This window comes from Pygocentrus nattereri, chromosome 3 (genome assembly GCF_015220715.1).
Source record: "Pygocentrus nattereri isolate fPygNat1 chromosome 3, fPygNat1.pri, whole genome shotgun sequence".
Classification (NCBI taxonomy): domain Eukaryota; kingdom Metazoa; phylum Chordata; class Actinopteri; order Characiformes; family Serrasalmidae; genus Pygocentrus; species Pygocentrus nattereri.
Window position 1 is genome coordinate 15,571,739 of NC_051213.1, and position 15,045 is coordinate 15,586,783.

General features: G+C 38.7%; 1 protein-coding gene across 2 annotated transcripts in view; it reads left to right on the top strand.

Moving 5' to 3' along the window:
• Positions 1-15,045, top strand: part of osbpl3b (oxysterol binding protein-like 3b) — a 77,350-nt gene that overhangs the window by 46,368 nt on the left and 15,937 nt on the right. The window contains exons 6-16 of one of the 2 annotated variants that reach the window (XM_017721090.2): positions 157-270; positions 715-879; positions 1,684-1,795; positions 2,184-2,290; positions 2,982-3,074; positions 5,132-5,291; positions 6,479-6,609; positions 7,982-8,089; positions 11,855-11,992; positions 13,328-13,421; positions 14,547-14,791. In XM_017721090.2, the coding sequence (XP_017576579.1) occupies positions 157-270; positions 715-879; positions 1,684-1,795; positions 2,184-2,290; positions 2,982-3,074; positions 5,132-5,291; positions 6,479-6,609; positions 7,982-8,089; positions 11,855-11,992; positions 13,328-13,421; positions 14,547-14,791 (1,467 nt within the window). The remainder of the gene's footprint in view (positions 1-156; positions 271-714; positions 880-1,683; positions 1,796-2,183; positions 2,291-2,981; positions 3,075-5,131; positions 5,292-6,478; positions 6,610-7,981; positions 8,090-11,854; positions 11,993-13,327; positions 13,422-14,546; positions 14,792-15,045) is intronic. The other variant, XM_017721091.2, reaches the window with a different exon arrangement.

A 15,045-nucleotide genomic window follows, 5' to 3' on the forward strand; every position in this document is an offset into this window, starting at 1 on the left:
AGAGTAAGCAGCCGAGGAAGGGTTTAGCTATATTTGACACTTGCAATACTCATTTATTTCTTTAGCGAGTAGCGCTGACATGCTGCAGTGTGTTTTGTTATTTTATGCTATTTTGTGGCTGGATAGGTAACAAGATGGACCTGCTGTGTTTAACAGATTGAGAAGGGCAAGCTGCATGGCTGCATTGACGTGGGCCTGTCTGTCATGGCCATTAAGAAGAAAGCCAAATGCATTGATCTGGATGCTGAGGAGAATATCTATCACCTGAAGGTAAATGCCAGTCAGGCATGTAGTAAACTGACGACACAGCGAAAACCTGCATGGAGATTACGTAATATGATGAGTCGATATATGGCTTCTAGAGATGCCAAATATAATTTATAATACAAAATATGAAAATACCACATTCAGAAAATCACAGTAGACAGTGTTTGCCATAGAATAAAAAGATCTTTACTGTGAATCATATTTTCTAAACAGCTTTTTTTTTCATATAAAACACAGTTATCCACACAGAGTCACAACATTTACACACAGAGATCGAACAGTGTTCTAGTTAATCTAATAAAAGAGATACATACAAAAATATTTCATTGATTACATTAAGAAAAACTAGAGGCCTACAGAAAGAGGATAAATCTTTAAGATTTAAAAATGTACACGTTTTTTCTTACAAAAATTGATATTAAGCTAATTCGTGTTTGATGTCTGAAGATAAAGTCTCAGGAGCTGTTTGACGAATGGGTCTCAAAGCTGCGTCACCACCGGCTGTACAGACAGAATGAGATTGCCATGTACCCACCGGAGAAGCCGCTCTTCAGCCCCCACTTCCCCCCTACATCCCCTGCCAGCTTCACCGAGACCCAGGCGGCCAGAAAGGTAGCATAACTCACACATAAAGGTGGAGGAGGAGCTTACAAGGAATATGGAGATAATGATTGTAGTAGTGCAGTGGATTTATACCCTGGTTTATCACTGGGATTAATAATTGTCATTTAATTTATTATTATATTTATAGCTTATACAGGGTAGATTTAAATAATATAAACTGAACACCAAATGTCAACTTACAGAACAACGTGATCAGTAAAATACTGTTATCTGAAGAGTTTCAAAAGCAGGGATTAGTCAATTTTGTTTGACCTCAATTAATGCTAAATAGTATGAGATTTGATCAGCACTTCTCAAGTATGAGGCATTCTAAATACTACCTTTGTTATGACTTTATTCTCAGTTTCATAAAGCTTCTTCAGACATTTTAGAATCAGTATAGATACATCTAACATTTCTTAATTTTTTACAGCTTCCTAACTTTCTATTCATTGTTTAAAATAAAATAGATTACCATAGTAGAATCTTTATATTTCTATCTATCTGCAACCTGGTTAATTTTATATTATTAAAACTGATTCCAGACTTTTAAACAGTGATGTGAATCTTTGTGTGTGTACACTCACAAGCTGGTCCCCACAACATAAAGCATTCAGTTTTAAGGTGAAGACATGTTTTAAGGTTAGGATAAGGGTAAGGGTTCAGTTTAGGCTAGCAGTATTTATGGTTAAGGTTTGGGTACGTCTCCAGGAAATGAATGGAAGTAAATGTAATGTCCCAACAATTCACAGAAACAAATGTGTGTATGTGTTTGTGTGTTTGTGTGTGTGTGTTTGTGTGTTTTGTGTACAGCGTGCCTCTCTTGCGAAGCAGTCCTCTCTCCACTCTCCTGTCCCCTTCACCAGTCAGGCCAAGGTGGCCGCCTGGCTCCAGTCCTCTGACGACATAGACAGGTGTTCCAAAGGTGTGTTTTCACACACACACACACACACACACACACACACACACACACTCTGACCTTTCTGTGAGTGACTTTGAAGATGCTGTGTGTGCAGCTTTTACCACCTGAGCATAGCACTGTCTTACTTTGTCTCTTTTTGCTTGTCACCTGCATCCATGTTCCTCCTGCTCTGTCTCTCTCTCTCTCTCTCTCTCTCTCTCTCTCTTTTATTTTTTCTTTATTTATTTACTTATTTATCTGTTTGTTTATTTATTTATTTCTCTCTGTATCTGACAAACCCTTTCTGACTCACTTACTCTCTCTTTATTTTTTTCTCTGACTCTCTCACTCTCTCCTACTTTCTCTCTCTCTCTCTCTCTCTCTCTCTCTATCTCTCTCTTTCTCTCTTCAGAGTTGTCTGAGTGTGAGGCTCAGTTGTTGGAGCTGAATCACTTGTTGAGGAGTATGGAGGTTCTGCACCGCACCTACTCTGCTCCAGCCATCAACGCCCTGTTGCAGGTCGCACCCCCCTTCCACTACACACAGCACAGTATGCTTTACATTTAAAGCAGCGCCCACACAACGTGATTTTTAGCCCAATTTTAACCCTGATTTGCCCCATCAGACAAATTTCGCAATCTGAAGCATGGAAAAAATGTACACTATACTCTGATAAAAAATACACATTTTCATGGTTCAGGTGTGCCGAGTGAATCACAAATAAAATGTTACATCAGTACAGTTGCTGCTGTCAGTTTACTGTTTCTGACAAGAATTGTTTTGATTCTATTCATTTGCAACAAACTTAATTATGTAACTTCAAAGCGTTCACTTTATGCTGAGTGTACATTGGTAAAGGGACTGTGTTCTGTACACTTTCAGTCAGTAGTGCTACAGTTCCTAATATCACTAAAGGCAGCTTCATCTTTTACAACCCACATTTAGAAATGACAACAAAATGAGTTCAGCTCAGCAAATCCAATTATTTTCACATAATTGCTCTTAACTGTAGATGTGTAACTCTGAAGAATGCACTTCCCTTATCTGTGACTGACATTAGTGGAACAAATTTTTGGTTGGGGGGGGGGTTGAGCTGCTGTGTTTAGTTCTCTAAATATCACTATTTATAGACTAATTTTTATAGTCTAGTGCTGAAAATAATGTGACAGGTTACTGAATATTCTTAGAACAGACATGCCTCTTTTTTCAGGCTTCATCATATGACAGCCCTAAAAAAGAGAAAAGACATCCCCGAAAATGGCGTTCCAAAAACTACAGCAAAGATAACAAAACGACTCTGCAGGTACTTATTTCTGTTCCTACACCATTATTCATGTTGTGTCTTACTTTTCTGAGATTTCAATGTGGACTAACAGTAATGGCTTTTTAAAATAATATTAAATGAAGTAATGTTGACCTTGATTTTGTTGTGCATTATGAAATGTTTTGAAAGCCATGCTGGGAGCGATTTGTGTATAATTTATGCATGTATTTGGGGGATTTTTATGTAAGTGATTAAGCACTTATTGTTCAGTGAATGCCTTTACCTTCATGAATACTGATCACTATAAAAGATGATTATGATTATAACAAGACCAGAATAATCTTAAATAGTACCTCAAATTTTACAATGCCTTAACAAACCTCAGACAAGTAGCTGTGGAACTGAGTGGAGTAAATCATATTGGATGACAGCTTGATATGCAGCCATAAATCCATCACATTATCTGTTCTGATATAGTCTACATCAGAATCAGTCATTCAGTTACAACAAATTAGTGCTACCCACAATTCATTGGTGATTAGTAGACTTAAACTTTCAGTTCCTGATCAAAAACATGTATATTTTACAGTTAGGCTCATGCCTGCTAGCTCCCATACAGCATTCTAGTAATACGCTAGCACTAAGCTAATGGTGACTTATATTTTACATAGTAACACCTTTGCAGTGGCTCCTTCAGTGAAGAGGCCTTTCATCGAGCTGCCACTGTTTTCCATTGCTAGCATCTGACTCAAATGCATTGGTTGTGCTAATGCTCATATCCCTTTAATGTTGTGCTCAACTGTTTCGTAGAGCAATTCTTGGGATTTTTACCCAATTTTCACCCCAATTTGTTTGCTTCCAATTGCACCCGCTAGTTTGGACTCCCTCTATCATGTGATACTGCCCACGCTAGGAGGTGAAGGCTAGCACAGGCGTCGTCCGAGACCTGTGAAGTGCTGCAGCATCATTTCGAACTGCCGCTCACGTAAAGTCATTGAACAGCTGTACGCGCTCGGAGTATATGGAAATCGCCAACCACCAGATCTGTTACATCAGCTAACAGATGCCTGTGTTGAGTAGCGTCGCAGTGATGGGGGTGAGAAGGGGGGCCATCCTACCCACCCAGAGAGAGCAAGGCTAACTGTGCTCTCTTGGACTCCCGGCTACATACGGCTGTAGCATCACCAGGGATCGAACATTTTGAGTTCTGATTTTGCCACAAAGTGCCATCTCAACAGTTTGATAGACGTGAATATTAAAAAAAAAAAAGAAAATGCATTTTTATTATTGCAACCCCCCCCCCCCCCCCAACAAAATTAAAAAATCCATTGCTTTTTTCTTGGTGAAGATATTAAAGGGATATTTATAGTTAGTGACATATCTAAGTCTTCCAGAAGGCCTACATTGACTTTTTCCTGTCAAAACTGGTCCCAACCTTTTCACGTTATTGATTGCTCCCACTGTCAGTTCTTAATTATGTTTTGCTTAGTGTCACACAAAACCTTCAGTTCAACTCCTGAAGTCCTAACCAATAAGAGAACTCACCTGGCTGTATCTACGTAGATACAAAAAATAAAGTCCTAATTTGATAATATCCTGTTTCACTCATTTAACCCTTTGGTTTCCAACCAAAACTTTAATAATTGAGAGTATTTCCATCATACTCCCAGAATTTAAATGCAAAAGACATGATAATTATACTACATAAAAATGAACAAAAAATTACATGCTTGTATTTTTTATTTCACCGAAAGTATTAGGCCTTCTCTGATCCTCCTGGAATGCTCTGGGGGTTCCCACTGCTGTGGTTCATTGAATTTTATTTTAAGCATTCTGTGAACATTCTCATTAATCATACAACTCTGTGTGATGTAATCCTATCACACCAAACATGTTGAGCATAGGAAATTATATCACACACATCATTGGTTCTTTCTGTGTGCTACTGTGTTTTCTTTAACTACATAATGGAAGCATTGAATGCAATAGAGAGTTTGTTGCCTTGGCACATGGAGATAAAATACAAGTTTTTTTTTTTTTTAATTTCCTTTCTTGCAAATCTAGCATGCTGTTGTTCTTGTCTCTTTCGGCTTCAGGTTCCCAGCTGTATCTCATCAGGGTCCATTCGCCTTCATGCATCCAATCCCAACCTGTCCTCTGCTGATCTGGCCAGTGAGCAAAGCTATTCAGAACCCCTTGACCTGCCTACAGACGTGTCCAAACTGCAGGAAGACTTCTGCCGCATCGCCAACAATTGTGAGTTGTGCAGAATCCCACTAAATGAGTATTTTTCTGTACTTCTGTTCAGCTCTGTCTCTCCCCATGTAGTTTTTAGCAAAATAATGACACCTTATCTGCAAGGGAAATGAAGCAGCCAGAAGACACACAATGGTTCTTAATTCCGGAGATTGTGCCAGTGCTGGTTAATGAGCAACAGCTGTTGATTACAAATTCTTTGTCACAGTTTTTCTCCATTAGATTTTTAAACATGGTTTCCTCCACCTTCATGTGACAGGCAGCCCCTCCGAGTGTGAGACATTCCATCACGTGCAGCAGAGTAGCACACACCTGCTGAGCTCACCCTCAGAGGGCTTGTTCTTCCAGCCTGTCTCCATAGCTCTCCGAGGGAAACAGCTATCAGTCAGAGAAATACATTTGCATGGGTTTTGTTTTGTTTGCTTCTAAGGTTAGGAAGCACTTAGTTGCCACTTTATTAGATACACCTAGATTTTACCTAAACTCATTGGCCTTTTATCATAAAACCCTACCATGTAGGTAGGCTTTGCAGGTTACAACTACTGCTAGCAAATTTCTGGTGGGCCAAGTCAAATGTCCTTGTGGCCCTCCAACAGTACAGACCCCACTTTGGGCAGCCCTAATCAAGCCATTCAGCAGTGGTGGCTAGGCTAAAAGGAATATAAAAAATTATTCAGAATGTAGGTACAAGGTCAACCTAATAAATTGGTAACTCTGTGTATAATGCTAATAGACAGAGAAAAAAGACAGGTCTCATGTTTTTAGCTGATAAAAGGTTAATTGCCATTTAAAATGTAAGCTATGAAAGGAGTTTCCATTAGTAGTACTTTGTGTACATCATGCTCAGTGGGGCACTTTCTCTTACTTTTACGTCATACTGCTGGGCCCTTCATGCAAATAATTAATAAAAGGCATCAAGGAAGCATGCTTTCTCCATTATAAGCACAGTACATTAATCCAGGTACTGATAAAGACTACTCTTCCACAGCTGATATGAAAACCAATCTGTGTGCTGCTGTGCATTCAGCAACAGAGGGCAAAAAAATGTTTTAAAATAAAACTTACTCTGGATTACATGCCACTGTGATTGTGTAGATGATGGACAGGAAAACCTGGATAGAAAATACAAACTTTTATTTTAGTAGTGCATTCACAGCAAAGCAGATTGGATGTGTTTGTGATTTCAGTGCACGCTAGCATGAAGACCGCCTTAAGCTCACTGACAGCAGAGAAGGAGAGACTGAGACAGATGCTGGAGCAAGAGGCCTGTGCAGCTCCATCCACACAGCTGCTGGGCCTGAAGAGTGCCCTGGCTGCTGTAAGCCCACCACACACACACAGACAAATGTACTTGCTCTTTCTGCATGCTTCTTTCTGCAGCTGCTTTGTAACTTCATTCAAAGAACCTGACTCTTTGTAACCTGCACATTTCTTCAATGCACTGCACTAACCACAGCTTTGTATGGTGTAACTGACAAATGTGTGAGGTTTGTTGTTCTGTAAAACATTACTTAATGTGGGTTTTAAACTAGAATCACAACACTGTGCAGAATCTTAAAGCCTGGATACAGGAATAATGTACTTATGCTTTTGGGATTGATCGCATATACAGTTTTCATACAGCATTCATTGAAACACCATTCATTTTTTCCACAGGAAAATTCCCAAAGACATTTCTCACACTGCCCCTCAAAGACATTACATACAAATTCACATATATACTAGCATACACACATATTAGCAACCACGTGGGATACCATAGCATAGGTCTAGCAACACCTTAGCAACCACCCAGGATACTATAGCAACAACTTACCAACTGCCTGGGGTACAACAAAGCAACACCTTAAATACCATACCATAGCAATGACCTTGCATGCCTTAGCAACTGCCGGGGAATCCGTAGCAGTAGCAGTAGAAACACCTTAGCAACCACCTAGGATAACACAGCAACAGTCTATCAACTCCTTAGCAACCACCTTGGATACCATAGTAACAGCCTTGGAGTGCTTTAGCAACCACCTTTGGATTCCATCCAATGGCCTAGCAACACTTTAGCAACTGCTTGGAATAACAGCAGCTCCTTAGCAAACCTGGTATTTCATAGCAACAGCTTTGTCAGGCTGACTTAAAGTTCATTTTAGTTGTTTACATTTTTTTCCTTGGATGACGTTTATCCTTAGACTCCTTATATTTAGTTTTTGTTTAGAAGGGTTTATGAAAAACTACATAACTGTATTATACTTTAGTTCATTAGAGAATTCACATTACACAGTGTTTTCATAATCCTTTAGAACAATAAAGTCTTCACAGGAGCACATCTCACATGCTTGAGGCACAGTTGACTAATTCCAGTAATTTCATATTGCAATGACTCACCTTCCTCACTGAGTCATTTTGGTGGAAAATTTCCCTCACTGTATGCATTAACATATTGTGAGTGAGAGCAAAACCCTAAAACAATAGCTCAGAAGCTCAGAGGGATCTTTAAGGCCTCTGCTCATGAAACAGACTTAGTTTGACTCAGTTTGAGTTCTTGGCACATTTAAAAAATGTAAAATTCTGAAAACACATCAAGGTAGTTTTAGGTTTGTTCTCTTTGGTTGGAGTACAGAATCTTCAGAGAACTCTGCTTGTTCTGTGTGTTTGCGTGTGTTTGTGTGTGTGCCGGTTGCTGTTTGCCTTTGCAGGCTTTAGCACAGAACTCTGATCTGAGAGAGCGCCTTTGCAAGATACACATTGAGTCGCATATCTCAGAGCCCACTGTCCTTAAAAACTGCAGCACTGTGCCCCTGCAGGTGGGTGTGGTAACTGCACCATCAATGCTTCAGCACCTGCCCATTGGCTTCTGTTAAGTGTTTATAGTCAATATTTTTTCTGTTCTTTTACTGAGTTCAGTAACTTTAGCAATAACAAAAATTATGGGAACTGAACATATGCTGCACCTGAGGCGTAGGTTAGGTGGAAACACATAGGAGTATTCTTTTAACCCATTCATGTTATTTCTTGATGGTTTTTTGTATTGTTCTTAGATATTTTTATCTCTAGATATCTATTCCACTCTTTGTCCATTTTATCAGCTCCATGTACCGTATAGGTATTAGTATTTTGTAGTTTTACAATTACAGACTGTAGTCTATCTGTTTCTCTACAGTTTGTAACCCACCGTCCTCCCATGTTAGTGTGTGTTGTGCTGGTGCGAGTGGATCAGACACAGCAGTGCTGCTGGAGTTTTTAAACTCCAGTGTCACTGCTGCACTGAGAATAATCCACCAACCAAAAATGTCCAGCTAACAGTGTCCTCTAACCGCTGAAGAAGGACTAGAGGATGACCAACACAAATTGTGCAGCAACAGATGAGCTATTGTCTCTGACATTACTTCTACAAGGTGGACCCTGTAGGTAGGAATGTCTAATAGGGTGAACAGTGAGTGGACACAGTGTTTAAAAAAACTCCATCAGTACTGCTGTGTCTGATCCACTTGTAGCAGCACAACACACACTAACACACCACCACAACGTCAGTGTCACTGCATTGGTGAGAATAATCCACCACCCAAATACTACCTGCTCCGTGATGGTACTGTGGGGGTTCTGACCATTGAAAAACAGGGTAAAGGGGGCTAACAAAGTCGGCAGAAAAGCAGATGGTCTACAAAGTGTACCTATATGGTAAGTGGAGCTGATAAAATGGACAAAGAGTTTAGAAACAAGGGAGGTGCACATAATGAAGTGAACAATGAGTACTTATTCAGAATAAGCTGAATAAGCATATAATATTCTAATTCTAATAGTTGTATAATAAGAAATGTTATAAACGTTGTCTAGATCCAAGATAAGATTTTTAGCAGTGCAGGAACATTTTTATATTTCCTTGCATTGTTTAAAAGTGCTGATGAAAGTACGAACCTGAAAACATCTACTGTTTAATTCAAATTTAATTTAGACACTTTTCATTTTACAGAGTGTTTTGAAGTAGGAGCTTTCTACTCTCACATACAGTTAATGAGAGTTACTCTACTCTACTCTTACTCAAGTGTAGTCGACTCTCTTAGCCTTTTAGAAGTACTCTTAGCCCCTCTGTGGAATTCTTGTATGTCATAAATACGGATGCAATGCAGAGTTAGTGAAGTCGGTGCAAGTTAATGAAGTCTCTTGACACCCACGCCTGAGCAGCCAAGCAAACTCCCACACATGCAAACCTACATCCAAATATGCTATCAGTAGTGTATCCTGTGGGGTAGCTCTGTCAACAGCTGACTTTCTGAATCAACAGTTGAGTCAACGCTTTCTTTCTCCACTAATTAGCTTGGCTTGCTCTACCAACTTATGCCTTTCTTTCCTGTTTAGAAGCAGGAGCTATGATGTGAGTGAAATCTTTGCTAATTGGATTTGGCTGTATTTTATCTATTCATCTTCGAGGAAAAAAAGAGTAATCATTTGTTTTTTTTTTTGTTTTTTTGTGGGTGTTTGATTTTTTAAAAAATTTTTTAATTATAAATTTATTTAGATCAAAGCTACATTTGCTCATTATTTGCAATATTCTGCCTGGTGAGTAGCTAAATGAATGTGCAGTAAATATGCATTGCCTATACCATATTTAATGCACAGGCATATATATATATATATATATATATATATATATATATATATATAATATACACAGAGCCTTGAAAAAGTGTTCAACCCCCTTCATGTCATTACATGCATATGGATTAGAAATGACACACAGATTACAAACAGATTATGCTCTTAAAGATGGTTTTGATAGTCAAAATACATTATTTGTCACTGGATCTTTTAAAAAAATTAAACCTGAAAAATGCTATTTACATAAGTATTTAGTACATGTAGAACAACCTTTTGGAGCAACTCTGTTGGAGTAAGTTTCTATCAGCTTTGCAAACTGTTCGGGAATGATTTTCACCCATTCCTGACAGATTGGTTGGATGACCCTTTTTGGCTGCAATTTTAAATAGAACCACAGATTCTCAATCGGACTGAGATCTTTGACTTGGAGACTTTAGAATATTCTTCTTTTTGTTGTTTTACCGCTCCTTGTTTTTGGGAAAACTGTCCTTCTGAGAGGTGAAGTTTGTCCCAAGCTTTAATGCAAGATTGTCTTGCAGTATCTCTTGGGATTTTGTACCATCCATGTGTCCTTCAATTATATCAAGATGTCCAGACCCCATTGAGGAAAAGCATCTGCACAACCTGATGCTGCCACCTACATTCTTCGCTGTTGGGATGGTGTTTGTTAAGGAATGGGCAGTGTTAGGTTTGTGTGAAACACAAAATTTTTAATTTGACCACGGAACCTTGTCCCACATTTTAGCTGGGTCCAGACGTGCTTTGATGTTTTTCTTTCAGTAATGACTTCTTTCTAGCCACCCCCCTGTATTGGCCAGTTATATGCAGATCTGTTGATATTGTTGACTGGAGTACCTTGACTCCAGTCTTGCCCACTGAGCATCATCAAAGTGATCGCTGTGTTCTAAAGATGGCTGGTCTAGGCAGTGTCTTGGTGGTGTGATTTAGTTGCCATTTCCATTGATCCAACAGTGCTCACTGGGATGTTCAAACACTTGGATAATATTCTGTGATCTTTTCATATTTTGTCTGTATCTATAACTTCATAACTTTTATTTCTTTAGTTTTTTTCATGCTCTTTGGGCACAACTTTTATTTAGATTCACAGTCTGATTGATAGTAATGTAATTAAGAGGGTCTTTTATCCAGGGGAAGTAGGCTTTTTAAATAATTTACAAGTAGAGGCCAATTGTAAGTCAGTTTATCTTCATTAAGGAAATATCTTTCATCTGTGTAAACTTAAAGCTTTCACAGCACAAACTTATGCAAGCAACATTTTCCATTAGTATGTACAGTATATTATTGCATAAAACTAATATCACTTTAAATGTTCACCTTAAATGAATAAAAATTCGGGGTTGGTAATTTAAAATAAAATGACATTATCATTTGTAATCTAGACAAATCTAATGACTTTTACAGGAGTTGAATACTTTTGCAAGGCACTGTATAACTATAGGCAAAACTTGAATATACAGTCATACTACATATTTTCTGATTTTCTAAATGAAAATAAGTTAACATATCCTCTGCAGGGAACAAACATAAAAAGGGCACATTCTGTAAAGTATATGGCACAGTTTATATCACAATTTATATGAAAAGTGGTGAAAAGTGCTGTATAAATAAATTTTACTTTACTTTTTTATATATTCATATCATTATTTATTTATTTACTTATTATCTACAAGTAATATATTGGAAAATTGAAAATGGAAAAACTTTTTTTGTTTTATTTTTACGTATGTTTCAATATGTTAAATTAAAAAACGAGCAATTGTGCATTAACAGGGTTTGTTAACCTGTCTTCTGTTAGAAAATCCACAAAACCAGGGGGGCCAAAACTTTTATATGTATACAACTATATGTACACCACAGCATATAAATCTATATATACCATATTGTGCAAATGTCAGAGAGCACCAGTCCAGTGAATTATTATTATTATTATTCATTTTGATTTGTCCCACCAGAAGCAGGACTCTACAGACTGTGCCCGCCCCCTTGTCCACCAAGCGTCCAATGAGAGCCGAACTTCCATCACAGAGTCGCTGTCAGAGTTCTTTGACGCCCAGGAAGTCTTGTTGTCAGCAAGCTCTTCTGAGAACGAGGTGAGAACATTCAGTGTTTCGTCACGCTGTCTATGCCTTATGTGTTTTTATCTAGTGATGTCAGTCTTTTGTCCATTAATATCACACCCCTTATTCTGTCCATATTCTGCACCACTGTAACTGATTATATGTGTTTATCACTCATATTACCTTTATAGAGTGATGTTGTTTCTGCAGTTTCACTTTACCACCGTCAGTCACCACCTTCACTTTGCCTGCCCTGCTGTGTGACTCAAAAAATTAAACATGCAGTGTTTGAAGTAGTGTGTGGGCTGGATTCTGCTCTGTAGTTCAGTGTGGTTGGTGTGCAGCAGTGCTGGGGTTGTGTTGATCTAAACTTTACTAGCATTTCACTGTTATTGGAAGAAAACCTCTCCAAAGGTTATTTCCAAAATGGTAACTTTACAGGAGAAGGAAAAAAAAACTACTTTACTTTTAATGTAAGTCCATGGAACCAGACGAAAGTCCATGGAACCAGTTATTTTGGGCCATTTCTTTTAGTCCATTCATCAAGAAATGTATGTACACTGTAAAGAGCAACAGGCATTTTCAAATTATGTAAAAAACTGAAAAACTTTAAAAGGGGGACAGCAGTGATTTGTTACTACAGTCTACAGTACTACAGTTACAACATGAATGATGGACTATAAATCAGACTTAACAGTGGTTTCAAATGTGGAGAAAAGGTGTTAAATGCCTCTCTCTTTCACTTTCTCATTTATTCACTCTTTCTCCCCCTCATCTTTTCTCTCTTGCTCACATTTTATCTTTCTCTCATTGTCTCTCTCTCTCACTTTTTCTATATCTCTTATTGTATCTCTCCATCTCTTGTCTCTCCCTTTCCTCTCACTAACTCCCTCTATCTCTCTATTTCTCTGTCCCTCATCTTTTACTCTTTGTTCTTGCTCTCCCATATTAATTTACTTATTTGTTTATTTGTTTTTGCTCTATCCAGGCCTGCCCTTGCAGCTCCAGTAGCAGAAGTAATGTGAAAATGGACTTAATTGCTTACGTCTAAAAATATCCCTCCACAGACCAAAGTGAAAATTTGTTGTCATCCCTTGAGAAATCCCACCTCCCCCCTCTCTCTTTCTTTCTCTTTCTCTTTCTTTCTCTATGTCTCTCTGTCCTCCATGCTTACTCTCATTCAAACACACACACCACACAAATCTCACACTCTTCAGCCAGGCTCTTAGTGCCGTAATGGAGGTGGAATTAGAGGAGCAGAAAGATCAGTCATCCTCCTGGGGTGTCAGTAACCTGCAGTGAGGAGAAGGTGGGCTGACATATTTAAGTTGACAGGCTATAATGAGGATGTGTTCTTTGTCCTGCCAGCCTTCAGAAGACGACTCGTACATCAGCGATATCAGTGACAACGTCTCCATGGACAACTTCAGCAACGAAGCCCAAAATGAGAGGCTCAACTCAGGTGAGCTTTTCATGAGCAGATGTTCTGTCTCTCTGGATCTGTTGCCCTTCGGTCTGATGGTAGCTAAAATATAAAGGTTGCTCATTCAGAATAAAAACCTGACAAGCCAAACAGAAGATGAATATTACACAGCCAACATGGGCAACAACTAGGCATAGTTAATGTGTAGTTCTTTCACAACTCAAAGACAGCTCTGAAGCATATGATATGGAGCTGTAATTATGCCTAAAATTTAATCTGAGCCCAAATAAAGAACATTTTGCTTAAGTCTGATCCAACCAAACCCATATATAACCCAACAAAATTTTGTCCGAAATCAACTATAGCCTGACAGAGTTCTTTCTGAACTTATTCAGAACCCAACACAATTAACAGGAGACCAAAAAAATCCATGTCACTAATGCCTTTTAAGTTTGTAGCAACAGTCATGGCCATCATGAGACAAGTAAAGTCAATGTAAATGGGAAATCATAATGCATTTTGCTTGCATACCATGACATATTTCTGAGGGAGGGTGTGTGACAAAGCTAAGCATTTATGGTTGAAGATTGGTGGAGGTGGTGGGTGTGGGGGTGTCACTGATATAAGTGGTTGATATTTTTTCCCTGTCCACTGATACATGTGAGCTAAACAAAACACAGAACACATATTAAAGATGGAAGTGATTTTTGATTTTTAAATAATATGATGATTTGTGCTTAATATGATCAGGTATACCAAATAACAAGGCATAAATATCAGTTGTGGTTGTAGAAAAAAAATTAATAGCCTAATGATCAGCTATCTAGTTCCTACAGGTAGTTCTCCACCATTTAGAGTTTGAATAAACTTTGCATTGTTCTCATGCTGACCTCAGTGCAACAGTAGCATGAGTGACACCTCAAGTTTGGGGGAGAAAAATAAAAGCAAGAGACAAAATGCATTAAACATGGAGACAGGCTATTAGGAACCCTGACTAAAGTCTGACAGAAGTCTGAGGAATGATAGCCTAACCTGACCAAAACTGTCCAACCTGGCCTGAACTCATTATGAATAGTCAGCTTCTGCTGGCTTGAGATAAATATTTTAAGTACTAATATATATTTTAAACTACTGGATCTTACAGAGCAGCTACTGTGTTTTTAGACTGTGTTGAGAATGGCACCCCCCAGGGACAGCGGCGCACCTTCCTGCCCTCCCCCAGCCCCAACACCAGTAACATCAGCCTGTGGAACATCCTGAGGAACAATATAGGGAAGGACCTGTCCAAGGTGGCCATGCCTGTACAGCTGAATGAGCCACTCAACACCCTACAGAGGCTGTGTGAGGAGCTGGAATACAGCGAGCTGCTGGACCGAGCCGCACAGACACAGGACATGTTTGAACGCATGGTACATGTCTCAAACACACACAAACGAAGTGGTAATACATGGCTGATACACAGGGGGGTAAAGGAATAGGAGCTATTGTGTTTTCTATCAGTGCATAAAAAGAGCATTATTGTTAGATACACTGTGATAGTTTCTGAGCAAGAGCGCACATTCACAATGAAAGTAAGATTAGTAAGAGCTTATTATTGATTTGTTTAATCAAAGTAACAATAAAAGGCTGATTAAGTGTGAAGTATATTCATATTCATTCATTT